Here is a 16,409-nt window from a genome sequence, read left to right as displayed (position 1 = left end):
GCTAATGATGATTTATGTGTCAATTTTCTAATTAGTGGTATTCTTGCTAGAGTTTTGACTCCATAGGTAACTATGGTGAAGTCGTAAATGTGGAGCTAGCAATGGATCGCACTGTAAGTTTATTATAGATGTCATATCATCAATCATGGTCTCGACTTGAGGCCATCTTGCTTGGTAAAGGTGATTTGAAAGCTTCTTTCACGTGTAGGGTTCGAAAGTTTTGTTTAGGTGTAGTTCAAGGAAGGTAAAATTGGAATTTAACTTCCTCTAAAAAAATTATTTTCTAATTAATTGTTTAATTTCCGTTAGTAGATATATAACGGTGTTAAGGTGTAGGTGAGGTGAGTGTAATTTATTTTGAAAATATGGGCTATTAGTGTACAATCTAAAACTAGGAGGAGATTAATGTAATTCAAGTAAACTTAAAGAGAGGTTAGTGCGAATTTTACTATTAAGATCGTATGATCGGAAATGAGATTTCAACTTTAACAACTATTCTCCTGAGCACTTAGCACAAATGAAACGAAAGATCTCGATTCCAAACTATTATTGCTATCAATTATAATGATTCAATTTGTGTTGTTTCAGTTAATGGCTTTGATTAAATAATAAATAAATTAAAAAAAAAAGAAGAAGGCACAAGCAAGATCCATTGGAACTTTATAATAAGATAACAATTAGACATGCAAATTCCAATAAATACACTTACATTAGCAAAAAAGAAAAACGCATTTGTATTTCAAGAACTAAAATGCTTGCACAAATTTATTCAAACAAAGCTTGAGCAAACATTTTTATTCACTCAAGAAACAATTGAATCTTATGTCTTAGTTGTTTATTATAACTATTTAAGTCTTTCTTCGAGTTGCCTCTATCTCTTCCACCCTCTTTTTTCAGGTGATGCTTTCTCTACAAATATGGTTATAAATATATTCTCCGTGGATCAGCATTTAGGAAGATCACTTGGAGGAGGTAGAATTGACTCATTTGGTCCTTTTCCATTGTCCACGACAAATGCCATTTTAAGTCCCCATGTTGTGTGCACTTCCAAATGACAATGCATGAACCAAACTCCTACAATTGCACAATAGTCAGAAGTCAATAAGGAACCTTCTTCAAAAACAGTTAAGTCTAATCAATCAAAACTTTTCACAATGTTTTTACAATCACAGATTACCATTTCAGCAATTGTGGTATTGGTTGTATCAATGTTTTATAGCTTCTTGTGAGCAACATACAACTTTATTATGCGCCAAGCACAACAGATTATGTTAGCAGTTATAAAAAATGTTATATATATCCCTATACTTATTTGGGAAAAAAATTATCAAGAAGCCAAGTAGAGACTAGTGAGAATGAAATTGAAGAAATATTTAGGAGCCAAATTTAAAAGCTGGGGTCCTGAGTTAATGTGGATGGACCTATAAACATTACCTGGATTATCTGCTAGAAATCTGATTGCAACCCATCCACCAGATGGCACACCAATTGTGTTCCTCTCAACAGGATCAACAAGGTTGAAACTTTTGGGATCTGTCTTTGGATTATAATTCCCGAGTCCCCTACCAACAGCAAAGAAATTAAACCCATGTAGATGGACTGGATGGTTCTCAGGGGCAATGATTCCAGTGTCTTGCAAAACAAGTTCAACTGAAGAATTGTAAGACAGCTTATAAGCCTTTGTCCCATTTTTGGTCTGTAAAACTGATGGTGGAGTACCCGTATAGTTAAAAGCATGTGGTGGTTGGCCAGGAAAATCAGTAGTGAAAACACCACTAATGTTGAAGAAATGTGCTTGAAGTAAAGCAGTGGTTGGCATAACAAATGTGACATTGTTAACAGAAGCCACTGCCCGGCTTCCATTACCGGCTTTGCAAGTAGCACAAGGGTTGATTCCTAGTCCGACAGTGAACAAAAGCTTATGATCAACCTTCAATGGGACCTTAGCGGGGTATTTGTTCGAATTAAGGCTTCGGAGAGAGGTTATAAATTTGTTTGCAACTGCTGTAGCATTTGTTGGGGGTGGAATAGTAAGAGTTGTGGGGGAATTAGCTAGTGTGCCTGAATAGTGCAATGTGGCGGTCGCTGTTGCATTATCAACAGAAACATTTGGAGTGTCCAAGAATGGTGAGGCAGCTACTAAGTATTTTCCAGAATTTTGATTAGCAGTTACTAGGACATTGGTGGTTTGGCCAGGGGCAATCAGAATTGTGTCAAGCTTGACTGGTTTTACATAGGTAGCATCTACTTCTACTACTGTGAGTTTATGCCCAGCTATTTTGAAGAATAGCTCTTCATTGAGCGCAGCATTGATTATGCGTAGCAAGTAGGTGTTACCACTTTGGACTGGCAATGTGAACCCACCTGCACACGATTGAGATAAGTTACCAAACATCTCTGTGCAATGAATGTTTGCTTTATAACTTAGAATAGAAGTTTTTATGTGATTTGTTGGGTATATTTATTAAAAAGTACCTTCTGAGGAACAATTAGCGACTTGCCCTGGATGGCCATTAATTGTATGAGCATCCGAGACATTTGGAGCTAGTCCGGACTGGAGAGCTTCGTTGATCACGGCTTCAGTGTCTGATTTCCACCATTCAGCTGCAACTCATATGAAAGAATAAAATTGCTTAGGAGTTTGCATTTGAATTACTGTAGGATAGTAAAAATAATTGTATCCAAGTTAACCAGAACGTGTTACAAGCAGAGAGAGAATGTGGATAGCATTTTACTTGTATGGGGTAAATTATAGTATTAATTTGGTTTTGGTTCTTCAAATTTAAAAAGTTGGGATTTTTGTTTTTGAATTTAAAAAATGAAACAATTTTGTTTCCCTATCAACGAAGTCAATTCAATTTTGGTTTCTAAATATTGGTTTGGCTCAATATTCATCTTTAAAATATCAGATTAGCTCAATTTTGCCCCTAAGAATAGCAAAAATTGTCTTGTGCACCCACTTTATGAAGCAAGACTATCACAAACACTTGGGCCTACACTATTAGCCCACATCCTTGTTAACGATCCGCTCCATGAAACTGGTACACAAAATACTTTCTCAAAGAATAGAAAGCTCAACGTTCCATTAATTACATAATTTGAAGGAAAAAAAAAAAAAAAAAGGAAAGAAGATTGACTGACCAACCTATACGAAATTTCAAAAGAAAAAAAAAAAATGTTATTCTCACCTAATATGACAACGACTTCGTTGTCTGGCTTAGGGAATGGGTAAGGGACACCACGCTTTGGCAAGATAACTAAGGCACCATGGATAGTTGACCTTAGCCACAAAATATGTGCATGCCAAAGGAGTGTTCCCCGTTGGCCGGTGAGGGTGAAATTGTACACATAGCTCTGCCCTGTCTGGATTGGACATTGAGTTATGTACGCTGGCCCATCTGCCCAACCTGTTCGGAGTTGCCTAACTCCATGCCTACCAAATCATTAAGAAAACAAAGTTATTCACTTAATTGTGATTATTGTAATATAATTTTTGAAAAAATGATATATCTACAACATTTTTACAACAAATCTTAAGTGACAAGTTGTTACTGGTTGTTATTGTCGAAGCAAGAAAATAATTTTAGTGTTATATTCAAATTTGAACTAATAACAATTAATTACTTATAATTTGTTGTGAATGTAGCACCTTTTAAAAATTTTATACGGTCCATCACTGATGTCATTTTTATTGTCTTTACAATGGTGAAATTTTTGTTTGTCTATAGAGTATAGACTGATTGATTTATTATATTTGATGCGGATAAGCTTCCATGACTAGTTATCTTATTCAAATATCCATACTATTATTTAAAGGGCTTCTCATATTTGGATTCTTTATTTTTTAGTTTAAAAATACTCTTATACTCTTATGTTTAAGTAGAGATAAAACTACATGATAATCTGTTAAAAATGCAACTCTAACTCCTATTAAAATATTGTCTAAAAAATAGAACTACTTTTCTGTAAATTTTTAAATTATTTTATCCTTTTATAAATTATATTTTCAAAATAAAAATTATATATATAAAATAAAATAAAAACAAAGTTTTTTTTACAAAATAGGACCACGAAAAAAAATATCTCATTCCACATGCTTCGCTATCGTGGCTAGTTTTATGTATGCATGTTGAATATATTGGCATAAAAGGTTGAGTAATTTATAGTGTTGAAGTGGATGATTTGGTAGTTTTACCAGTGGATGGAGACATTATACGAGACATGGTTGACGACCTTCACTAGCACTGTATCGTCTTCCCTGGCATAAAGTGTGGGTCCTGGAAACTTCCCATTCACGGTGACAATGGGCTTGGTTGAACAGAGTCTGGTAGTATTTCTCAGCACCACCTTTACACGTTACCCAGAGATCAAAATCAACATGTTAGACTATAAAACTTTTTTTTTTTTGAGAATGAATTAGACTATAAAACTTGAAAGCAATATTGAAAAGTACTCAATTGTCTTAATGAGTTTGTTAAGAGATTACTATTAATGCACAGTGGTCTCGTAACAACTAGAGGGTGTAATATCTATGTACTTCATTTTCTTCTTCTTTTTTAGGTGGTATGATTCTTCAACCGATGATAGACTTTTGCTTTCGGATTAAATGAAATATGATTGGTTTATGGTTTTGATTTCATTTAATTGTTGATATTTTATATCCTCGCAAATCATTTTTATTAGAAGGAAAAAAATGATTTAAACAGATGAAACTGCTTGAGAAATATAAATTACAAGATTTAATTAATCATACTAAGTATAATTCTATAAGCAATTATTATGGAGCTCTAAAATTGAAAACGTGGCAAGTCTTAGTCTTATCAATATATTTCCGTCACTATCAAAAAAAAAATTCAATATATTATCGAAAGTTGAGAAAAAGCTTAAATCACATGACTTGACTTCGTGGGAAAACTGAGTCTCTTGTGATGATTTCTGACTTTGAGTGTTAGGTTTGTGATGTGAAATTAAAGTGAGAGTGATGTTACAAATATGATAAAATTAATTAATTACATAAACCTTGCAAATTAATATGTTACTAACCACGTCAAAGATGATTTAAACATTTAATAATTATGTAATTGAAGTGAAACTATTATATCACATTAATTTGTAAATCATTTATAGTTAAAATTAATAATAACTTTAACATATGATAAAAATATTTAGTGTCGGGTTTATTATGTGAAATCAAAGTTAAAGTGATGTTATAGATATGAAAAAAATTAATTAACTACATAAAGCTTGCAAATTAGTATATTACTAATCACATAAAAGATGATTTAAACAATATTTAATAATTATGTAATTGAAGTGAAACTATTATATCACATTAATTTGTAAATCATTTATAGTTAAAATTAGTAATAACTTTAACATATTCTTTAAAGTTAAAAGGTAGCTAGCATGAATGCTTGAGTGACTGCACTCAAAATACTTCATACAATATAATATTTGGTACTTAATTTCATAATGCAAAAATTTTAATGGGAGAAAAGAAAGAACGTGAATTATAATATATATATTTAGTACACAATTGCATAATGCAAAATTTTAATGGGAGAAAAGAGTGAGAGAATAAGAAAAAATGAACAATCATTGAAGGAAAATTCTCAATATGTTAATAGCTATATACTTATATCCAGCCACACATTCATGGGCAGCCTAGGTCTAGCATGGCTTGAGCTCCAACACAAAGTTCATAGCTCCATACAATGGCAATTATATTAAGAATGAGGAAAGATCAATCAATGTATACTTACATTAAACTTGTAGTTGCGAACCCTGCATTCGACCAAAACTGGAAAAATGCACATCACAAGAACTAAAGCTCGAACCCAATTCGAATTCATTTCTTGCTCTTTGATCTTTCTCAATATCTCACTTTAGTTCTTGTCCTTACTACTGTTTTTCTTAGCTTGTTGCAGTCATGAAAGACTGGCCAAGGCACTCTTATAGTGAAATACAGAAGCTTTGCTCCAATGTCGTTTTTCCTAGGTTAGGTGGACTACGGGATTCTTGATTAACAAGATAGAAAACGAAGGCTTCCCTCGATAACTTGCATGTTACATAAAGGCGTTAAGTTTCTCGTGCCATTCTCACCTGATTAATTAAAAACCTTATTATAATAAAATTAACTTAGGTTTCATATGTTACTTTATACTCGCCTCAGTTGTACTCCACTTGTAAACCAGGTTAACAATCATTGCTTTGATACAATATGTGGTAACTAACTTATTCAATCGCCAGATATTTATTCCACAATGAAATAATGTAAGTCATTAAATCTAAAGATATAGCGTATAACCCAATTTTGATTAATAAGTTAAAAGATGGCAGAACTAACTTTTTGGTAAGTACATACATTTATGCCAAGCTTAATTATCATTCATGAATCGCCATATAGCTGTATAAGTGGTTTCTTAGTCAACCCAACTAGTGGCTGCAGTGAAATCCATTGAAGTTTTACAATACGTAGCCTGCTTTTACGTAAGGACTAAGGACATGACATATGATTTTTTTTTTTTTTTTCTCCTTTTAGAGGCGATATAATTTCAATTTTTAACCAATGACTTTCACTTCATGATCACATAAGAAAATTTAAAATGCATTGTGAAGGTATGCAGGTAGTCTCACCTAGAATAAGTCCAAGAGTCTGTTGTCTGTTGTATATATAGGTATATATATGGATATATTGTAATAATGATATTTGAGTTTAGAGAGCATTGTTTCATAAAGTGAAAATTCAAATTCTGAAACTTTCTAAGTGAAATTCGAACTAAAGGATTTTCGATTGGTCGAAACTTTTGCTTGATCGATTGAAATGATGAAGAAAATAGTCCTAGAGTCTCTGGATAATTCGATCGCTATTTGATTCTTGTTCGATCGATCAAAATGAGCATTTGGTTGATTGAAAGGAACTCTAGACAAATCGAAACTCGTAAAACTGAGTTTTCTATAGAATTTTATGGTAACTGTTCTAAATGTTTGAAGAGGTTTCAAGCCCTGTAAACGGTTTTATAAAACATTTTGACTCTCCATACGTGCTTTTTGATAAAATATAACACTATGGGTATAAATAAAAGCTCACGTTCACTTGAAAAATAACTTCAGTTATTCTCCAGAATTGCTATCTGTAGAACTCAACAACGTGGTTGTATACTTGGGACAAATTTGTGATAACCCTTTTATCAACAATAGTGTTAGGGCAAATATTGTCTAAGGAAAATGATATTGTGCCTCCAAGTTATCTATTTTCTATTTTGTATTTTATTGACATTGTTCTTTCATCATTACTTTGTATAATATCTCTAATACAGTAACAAATAATAAATTTATAATTATAAAGTTTGGGTATTAAGCTGCTCAATTAAATTTAACCACAAAACTCTAGATCAATCAATTAATTGAATTTAATTGTCTTTAAAAAAAGATAAATTAAGTAATACTTAAGTTATGCTCCATAATTAATTTTGAAAATGATTCTTGAGTATGTAATTTTAGAACAATGTTCCTCATTTTCAAATATCTCATAAGCATGCTCCATGATGCCGATGTCTCACAAAACCTCTCCCACAAGCTTATGAGAGGTCCGCTCCATGGAACGTATATAAGAGATATCTCCTCCATGATGCCGATGTCTCACAAAACCTCTCCCACAAGCTTATGAGAGGTCCGCTCCGTGGAACGTATATAAGAGATATCTCCTCCCGACGGTCTTCAAACCAGTGTCATTTTCGATATATGTAATTTTCAAAAGGGGTACGCATCATGTTCAGTATAAGGTTGATGCTTTTTTTCTTTTTTGGTATGCTTCACATACACAATATTTAATAGTTGAGAAATGCCTTTCAGCTGATGCATCATATACCAGCCCAACATGAAGGTCATTATGTTTTGTTTGAAAGCCAAGATTAAACAAACGGTGGGTAAGTACCAACTCATCGGCTAGCACCTTCCTCTTTGCTTGTTTTCATGTTATGTTCCTCTTTCTTTACCTAGAGGTATTTGTGGTGAAAAAGATAGTGTAATTTTTTGTTCAATTAATTAGTCTTTAAAAAAAGATTAAAAAAAAGGTTGATAAGTACCAATATAGCCACCTTACTTTGCATGTCCTTTTTGCATATTACAATATTACATCCTCACCTTTCTCTATCCTAGAGAGCTTTTTATTGTTGAAATTGTGATTTTTTGTTGTGCAAAAGATCATATTTATCTTTCTAAAAGACAAAAAAGTTGACGTGGTAGAAATGTACTCTTAAACCTGTTAGTCACAGCATCAAAGATTTGAGAACAAAAAAACATTTTTATTGTGTTATGAATTGGACTATCTGGTCAGAGGTAGATTTCGTTTATTTTGCGTAAATTCAGCTCAACCCAAGAAATTGGCCCAACACAATGCACATGGTTCTCTTTTTCCTTTTTCTTTTTTCTTTTCTTTTTTTTTCAATTTCTTATTTTCTCCTTTTGCTATTTTATTTCTTTAAAATAATTAAAAAGATAACTTTATATCCCTTTGTACGGAATTAGTCCTCACAAGAATCTTATGAAATATAATCGACAACTCCATGAATTTGTGAATTGAAAAAGAAAAGAAAAAAAAAGATTTCCTTATAAATAAATAACATGATAAGAAAAGAATTCCTTATTGGGAAGGGAAGGGAGTAAAAGTTGCGTCAAACATAATTTCTTTTTCACTTATGCCAGGTGATCAGTCCTTTTTAACCCTTTTATTTTAAACACTTTTATACTTATTAACAAAAAAAAAAAAAAAAAAAAAAGTCTTCATCAAGTTGTAAGTATATTTGAAAGTTTTTTTTTAGATCAGGTCAAGACACCAATTAATTTTTGGTGTAAGCAGGGATTGAACCCCAAATCTCTTATACAACCATTAAAGATTTTACCAGCTGAGCTACTGGAACCCACACATTTGAAAGTGTTAAGAAACTTCTATTTATAGGTGAAATCTGTTTACTATATAGTTCTAAGAAGTGAGAAGTTTAAATTACTATTTACATTTTTATTATTAAAAAAAATTAAAAATTAAAAAATATTTTAATCATCTTTGTATATATATTTTTTAATTTAATAGTTATAAGTACATTCAAAAAGATAAGTTTACTAGGGGTTTTTTTTTAATCCTTAAATTATTTTCCCCTCATATCGGGAATGCCTGAGATTCTGCTTCATGCCACAAGATAAGAGCAAATGAACATAGCAAGTACGAAGTACGCACGTCCATTGCAACCTATCCAAAACAAATCTTTAGATTTAGATTGGTAGCGACTTCTCTCTTAGTCTTAGAAGGCAAGCAAGAAGGATTAATGCTATAGTCTAAAAATGTTCACAACTCTTAAGGTTATAAATTATCATTAATTTTTACCACCAAAAAAAAATTTATTATTGATTTTCACGTGTGTTCATTATTAATGTCATTTTACTTGTCATCTTAAGGGTTTTTTATATTAAAAAAAATGGTGAAAAAGTTGTGCGAAAAGCTAAAACTAAAATTGATAAACATAAATTTTAGGTTGCATTTGAACCTACTGATTTTTTTTTTTTTTTTTTAATGAGAGTGTCCCTAGTTCTTTGAAAACTTAACTATTTTTTTGGGTGCGTGTAATCTCATCGTCCTACCCACTACATATTTACAGGAAAAACAGGAAAAATCTCTTTAGGACAGGTGACCCTAATATGTTTGCTAGTGGTTTCCACTAGAAACTTTCTAGCTCTTAGATGCTACCTCAGGGCACCGCCAAACCAAAATTGACATTACTTTTTTTTTTTTTTTTTGAGAAGCAATGACATTACTTTGACGGGTTGTAGAGTGTAGACTTGTATCCAGAGGCGGAGCCAAGGGGGGGTGAGAGGGGGCAAGTGCCCCCCTGACTACTCCTAAAATATTCCATATTACTACTATTAGGAATTTTTTTAAATGCTTTACCTTCCTTGATGCAGAAATCAAACACAAATCAGGAAAAATGCTTCTTGACCTGCTGAAATAAAGGGAAAATGACAAGCTTACCTAATGCCAAATAAGTCAATGATAGCGTGTAAGGAAGGAAAAAAAAAAAAAAAAAAAGGAAAAAAGTTTCCTGACACAAGAAAAAATAAATGGAAGAATTTCCCTTAGGAACAATAATACACTCCAAGAGCTTTGACTTGTAAGCTGTTAGCTTTTAATTATCATGCACTTACCATAATAATAATAATAATAATAATCATCATCATCATCATCATGCATTTTAGTGTCTTTCTTATGACATTTCAATTGATAGTCCTATATTTTACACAATTTTTTTTTTTATTGTCCTCAATTTCTTGACATTTCAGTTTTAAATTGTGGGTTTATGTTATGAACAAAATTTTAATTATTTAAAAAAAAAAATACAAAGTCGAATTTTACCTATAATTTCAAAAACAATTAAGAAAAGATAGTGAAACGTGTATACAACTTTGCAAGTAAATTGCTATACTTTTAATATTTTTCAAATTAATTTATTTCCGCAATTTATTATATAGTATTAACTTAAATGTCTAACTATAGTTTAGGTTTAATTAGTTTTTATATGACACATATAGTTGTTATTGCTTTTTTTGTTAATATAGATTTTTTCTGTTTTTTTTTTTTTTTTTAATATTGACTTCTAATCTTGCCTCTTCTGGATTGAAATCCTAGCTCCGCCACTGCTTGTATCTAAGCAATGATGCATTTAAAGGGTAGGCTTGAATTGTGTGCATGCACAATTAATAACTTTCACGACTAATGCTAAAATGAAAAGGATTAAAGAACACTACTTTGTAAGTTTATAGTTAAGTACATGAATATATAATTACATAAACAAAAAGAATAAGCCTACGATGTTCTTCCCAAAAATAATAATAAGAAGAAATAAATAAATAAATAACCGATGTATTCTTAGTTAGATCAAGCGCTTATCCACTGCACCTAGGGGTGTTCGCGGTGCGGTGCGGGCCATTTTTAGCACCGCACTTTGCGGTGCAGTTTGACTAAAACCATAACTAAACCGCACTTTATTTTTGCGGTCACATGTGTGGTGCGGTGTGGTTTAAAGTTTAGCCAAAACCATAACCACACCGCACCTCATTTTTGCAGTCACATATGCGGTGCGGTGTATAAGATGCAGTTTCAATGATTTGAAGTTGGTACATTTTTCGAATTTTAGGCTTTTTTTTACCCAACTCAAAACTAATTTTCCCTTTGTTTTGGTCCAAATTTTAAACTATTGAACTAGTTTTTCTTTATTTTGGATTGGCTTTTCTAACAACACTTGCTAGGATTATTAAACTTTTTTTTTAACTAGGGTTATTAAACTATTAAAAATATATTTAATATTAAAAATAATTAAATATATTAATATACAGAGAGGGTGCAGTACGGTTTGTGCGGTTTTCTTATTATAAAACCGCAAACCGCACTGCACCATGTGGTGTAGTGCGGTGTGGTGCAAAATTACTTGTGATGCGGTGCAGTTATATCATTTTGCGGGTGGTTTTGGTGCGGTTTATGTGGTTTGGTGAACACTCCTAACTGCACCAAAAACTATAGTTGATGATAAGAATACAACTTTATCTTCTTAAAAGGTGGTTGCTTAGAGTCCGTTTGGTACATGTGTTTAAAAACTGAAAATTATTATTTGAAAATATTTGTGAAAATACGCATGAGTAAAAAAGTGTATGAAAATACATATAATGTTATTTAAAAACTGAAAATGGTTGTTTGAAAACACAAACCAAACAGCCCTTAATATCAACAGGCCAACAGAGACTCGGCCCAACCTAGCCTCCCTGTTTAACAGGCCCAACAATCCCCAACACCATGCAGCAGGGAAGTTGAACCCATGACCTAATTTTGATACCAATTGTTAGGATTAAAAGCTATAGCTGATTAAAAGGGTGCAAATTTATTTTCTCAAAGGGTGGTAGCTCAGCACCAACGGGCGACTGTACTTGATCTAAACTGACCTTTTTTGACAGGATTGCTGGACTTAGCCCACTAGGCTCCTCCCAACAAAATTTCTTTTGAAAGTAAAGTTACATTGCCTGATTTTTCCTCTCTTCAAACAAGAAAAACACTAGTTACGTTCATATATTTCTTAGTTGCCTTGCAAATTTCTCTTTACAAGTTGCATTAGACTTCATGGTTTGGAGTAGCAGTTACAAACTAATGTCTTTCTCCCCCTGCTTAGTTTCTTTGACAAGGCCACTGTGGAGACTCAGTTAGATCGAATTAAAGGCTTGGTGAATCCACAAGCAGTTCCAGATGAATTAGGTGCAAGGTGTGCCAACCATGCGGAAAGGTCTGGCAACAACACGGTTTATTACCATTGTTTTTGGGTTACCAAATTAAGTGTCTTTAGGATAGTTCATTTTCATTGCCTTTCTTTGTTTAAAAAATAAGTCATATAAAAATGCAGGTATAGCTAAAAAAAAAGTGATGATTTTAAAAATTAAAACTAAAATGCATGGATTTCTTAGATTTTTTTTTTAAATCATCACTATTTTAAATACAGTCATAGATTCATAAATTAAAACCATCTCAACCGGGAGGGAGTATTGAAAAGAATACTATGTTAAAACTATATTTGAAATAACAAACAAATTACAAATGCATGTTGCTCTATAAAGGGGTTTTTGTCATTTTCAAATAGTAATACACAATATATTCCTGTTTTCTCTCCTCTAGGTAGGAGCTTTTCCTCTCACTTTGGGTGAGCTTTTCCTCCACTACCTCCATCACAATAGCAGTGGATTCTACTCTATTACTTCCATTTGTCTCTCACGATACCATAGAGTCACAAACATGGATCCGGATTTTATCGAAAGAATGCAGAGAATAAACCTCACAGCAGAGGAGAGTGAAATTATCCAAGTGTGTTCAAGGCAAAGGGAAAGATTACTAGAGGAATGTTCACTTAGTTTGTTTGGAAAATTCCTAACAACAAAACCGTTCAATCAGAGAGCAGCGAAGAACTTGTTACGTACAATGTGGAAGTTTGGCTCTGACCTCAAAATCATCGATGTGGGAGAAAGGTTATTCCAATTCAAATTCACTATGGAAAGCCAACTGGTGTGGGTACTTAACAATGGGCCATGGAGCTTTAACAACTATTATCTACTACTTCGGCGATGGGAAAAGGGAATGAATGTGAGCACAATCAAGTTTACACACTGCCCGTTGTGGGTGCAAGTGTGGGGACTACCATTTGAATTGTTTAGTGAAGATGTAGCGACGGACATAGGAAAGGGGATTGGAAAGGTGGTCAAGGTGGATTGTAAGGGCGTTGCCGTAGACCAAGCAAAGTTCTTAAGATTCCAAGTAGAGGTGCCGTTGGACAAGCTACTCCAGTGGGGGAGCAAAATCAAAGGTCCTAATGGGGAAGTTGTATGGGTGGTTTTCAAATACGAAATGTTGATTAGCTTCTGCTTCTGCTTCTGCTGCGGAATTCTTGGGCATGAAGACAAAACTTGTGAGAAGCCACGAGATAGGGAGGAGCAGGAAAATCAATATGTGGAGTGGATGAAGGCGGGATTTCGGCGACTGGAGGAACCGAACAAAAACAAAAATCAGAACCAATCACAGCGGAGAGAGGCGGTGCCGGCAGGACAGACACAAGCAGAAACAGTTTAAAACAATAATGACATTTCTGAAAATCATGGGAGCATAAATGACAGTTCTAAAAATCACAGGTTCATGCAGGAAATAACTGACCTGAACGTACCAGGTGTTAATGCGGCATCAGTTACGGATGGAAATTCTTTTCCTTCTATTCCTGATTCCGCACCAATGCACCTGGACGTTATTAGAGCATCTACAAGAGTGGAGTTAAAAATTTAGCAATTTAACTTCACTAAAAGTTACTTTATCTATTTTACCTACACACATGCTGCAACAGTGGATCTATTTTAGCTTTCAACACAATAAAATAATATATCTACCACAATAAAATAATATATCTCACTACAATAAAAACACCACAATAAAAAAGTAATGTGAACGCAAAATAAAAAATTAATTTTTTTTTAGCTCTCATGAACAGTGCACATCTATCTATAGATGTGCACTGTAACAATGAGCTAAAAAAAAATAGATTTAGCTTCACTGCTGCATGCTTCTTTTTGGTGTTTTGGTGGAGCTAAAATAGCTATATAGCTATTTAGCTCCACTGCTGCAAGTGCTCTTACTGAGAAGGGGAACAACAAACGGATGGATACAGAGAAGCAAACCAAATTTGATGGAATGCATTTATTCTCAATCCTAATTGGCATTGACGTGGCCACAAAAAACACTCCAAACCCTAAACCCAACGCCCCACTTACCATGCCCAAGTCATGTGAGCAATTAAGTGACACAAACACAGCCACCAAGTTGACCACGACAGTGAGAAAAGAGAGGGCAAAGGCGTAGTCATGCAGGAGGCTACTACCAAAGAAAAATACACAGGTATCCACGGGTTCAACAATAGGGAAGGTGGGTGGCAAGAAGAGAGGATTGGTAGTGGAGGAAAAAGTAGAGATAAGTGAGAAGAAAGCAGATTTAGAGAGTAGGAAGAGACAAAAGTACCAAGATGACAATGATAACATGCAAACACCAACGACGGCAGCTAGGGGTGTAATCGGTTTGGTTTGATCGGTTTAAAATGCGATTTTTCCACCGAACCGAAATTTTGATTTTACCAAATTTGACACCGACACCGAACCGAAAGGGAGGAACACCGACACCGAACTGATTGGATTTCAATCGGTTCGATTCGGTCGGTTTTTGGTTGCTTCCAATTTCTTAGAATAAAACAGATTAGAGCAAAAAAAAAAAGCCTATTTCTCTTTACTTTCCCACATTTTCTCAGCACCCAAACACCAAGCAAACAAAAAAAAAATCAAAATCATGTATATAATAAAAAAAACATACCAAAATAAGAATATATATATATATATATATATATATATTTCCTTTGCTTTCTCACATTTTCTCACCACCCAAACACAAAGCACCAAGCACCAAGCACCAAGCAAGCACCAAAAAAAAAAAAAAAGAACGAAGAAGAAGCACTAAAGCAACGTGAGAGAGAGGCCGGCGTAAGGAGGCGGCAGCAGAAGCAGAGACCGTGAGAGAGAGGGATTGGAGAGTGGAGTGTGCTGCCGTCTGTTAGAGGGAGTACCAGTTGGCGCAATGGAGGGGGTTGGGGTGATCGGAAATCTTTAATGCAAATCTTTTATGATGTGTGAGTAATAGAGAAATTTCTTAGAGCTATATAATGCCCGGCCCAAAAAAAGAAGCAAGAAACACTTGTTTAGAAAAAATGGTGAGAGAGAAAAAAAATGGTGGAGGGGCGGCTGGAAAGAAAAGAAGCAAGAAACACTTGTTTAGAAAAAATGGTGAGAGAGAGAAAAAAAGGTGGAGGGGTGGCTAGAAAGAAAAGAGTAGGAGGATCAACCTATAAATATAAGATGCTAGGGTTTCATGGTTTTAAAAAATTAAAAACCTTAAAAAGGTTTAGGCGAAGGCTTGAACAAGAGATCACATGGTCATTAAAGCCACATCATACCACTAAGCTACAAACTCCCACGTGACTTAGTGTTACATAAATATATATATATATATATATCGGTTCGGTTCGGTGTATTAAAATTTGCCACTGAAAACCGAACTGAAATTTTCAGTTTTATTATATAAAAAGCTGAAACCGAACCAAACCGAACTGAAATTTTTGCATCGGTTCGGTCGGTTTGAAGCGGTTTTTTTAGTTCCTCGGTTTTTTGCTCACCCTTAGCGACAGCTGCCTCTCAGTCTCGTCGAGAGCAATGATTGTCCTAAGTTGGAACCGCCGGGGGCTTGGGAACCAACGTGCAGTGAACATGCTCTCTCATTTGGTGAGGGAAAAAGCTCCAAATGTTTTTTTTCTAATGGAGACAAAACAAACTGTTAAGGAGATGAGATGGGTACAAGGTGAGTTGCATTATGATTCTATGTTGGCAGTTCCATGCCTAGAAAGAAGAGGAGGCCTAGCAATGCTCTCGAAGAATGAAATGGACCTACATATCCAAACCTACACACAAAACCATATAGATGCCCTTATTATGTTGAATCAAAATTCACCATGGCGAATTACGGGTTTTTATGGTAAGCCAGAAGAACAACTATGGCATGAAACTTGGTCGTTGCTCAAGCACCTAAAATTAAGGAGTTCAACCCCATGGTTGTGTATTGGGGACTAAAATGAGATTTTGGCATCAAGGGAAAAGGAAGGGGAAGGCCTAAACCACTACAACTTACGAATAATTTGCGCAACACACTACTACACTGCGATTGGCTTGATTTGGGGTATAGCAGGAACATTTTTACTTGGAATAATGGAAGAGAGGGTGATGCTTTTGTTCAGTTAAGGCTT

General features: G+C 34.0%; 2 protein-coding genes across 2 annotated transcripts; one reads left to right on the top strand and one right to left on the bottom strand.

The window, feature by feature from the left end:
* Positions 1-650: 650 nt before the first annotated feature.
* Positions 651-5,937, bottom strand: LOC142608600 (laccase-4-like). Its single transcript, XM_075780289.1, has 6 exons — positions 5,763-5,937; positions 4,196-4,347; positions 3,189-3,433; positions 2,476-2,604; positions 1,435-2,364; positions 651-1,074 (listed from the first exon to the last, which is right to left on the bottom strand). The coding sequence occupies exons 1-6, from the start codon at positions 5,850-5,852 to the stop codon at positions 944-946; spliced, it is 1,677 nt and encodes a 558-aa protein (XP_075636404.1). The 5' UTR covers positions 5,853-5,937; the 3' UTR covers positions 651-943.
* Positions 5,938-12,823: 6,886 nt separating this feature from the next.
* LOC142608781 (uncharacterized) lies at positions 12,824-13,651 on the top strand. The gene has a single exon (XM_075780463.1). It carries the CDS (start codon positions 12,824-12,826, stop codon positions 13,649-13,651), a length of 828 nt encoding a protein of 275 aa, XP_075636578.1.
* The last annotated feature ends 2,758 nt before the right edge of the window (positions 13,652-16,409 follow it).

Source organism: Castanea sativa, chromosome 9, assembly GCF_040712315.1.
Source record: "Castanea sativa cultivar Marrone di Chiusa Pesio chromosome 9, ASM4071231v1".
Taxonomy (NCBI): domain Eukaryota; kingdom Viridiplantae; phylum Streptophyta; class Magnoliopsida; order Fagales; family Fagaceae; genus Castanea; species Castanea sativa.
This window is presented reverse-complemented; position numbering and strand designations above follow the sequence as displayed.

Bases quoted from the DNA above. Each gene is read 5' to 3' on its own strand.
- LOC142608600 (XM_075780289.1), bottom strand. From the start codon at position 5,852: ATGAATTCGAATTGGGTTCGAGCTTTAGTTCTTGTGATGTGCATTTTT. The intron at 2,605-3,188 runs GTGAGAATAACA...TATGAGTTGCAG, and splicing joins CGAAGTCGTTGTCATATTAG to CTGAATGGTGGAAATCAGAC. The intron at 2,365-2,475 runs GTACTTTTTAAT...AATCGTGTGCAG, and splicing joins CGCTAATTGTTCCTCAGAAG to GTGGGTTCACATTGCCAGTC.
- LOC142608781 (XM_075780463.1), top strand. From the start codon at position 12,824: ATGGATCCGGATTTTATCGAAAGAATGCAGAGAATAAACCTCACAGCA.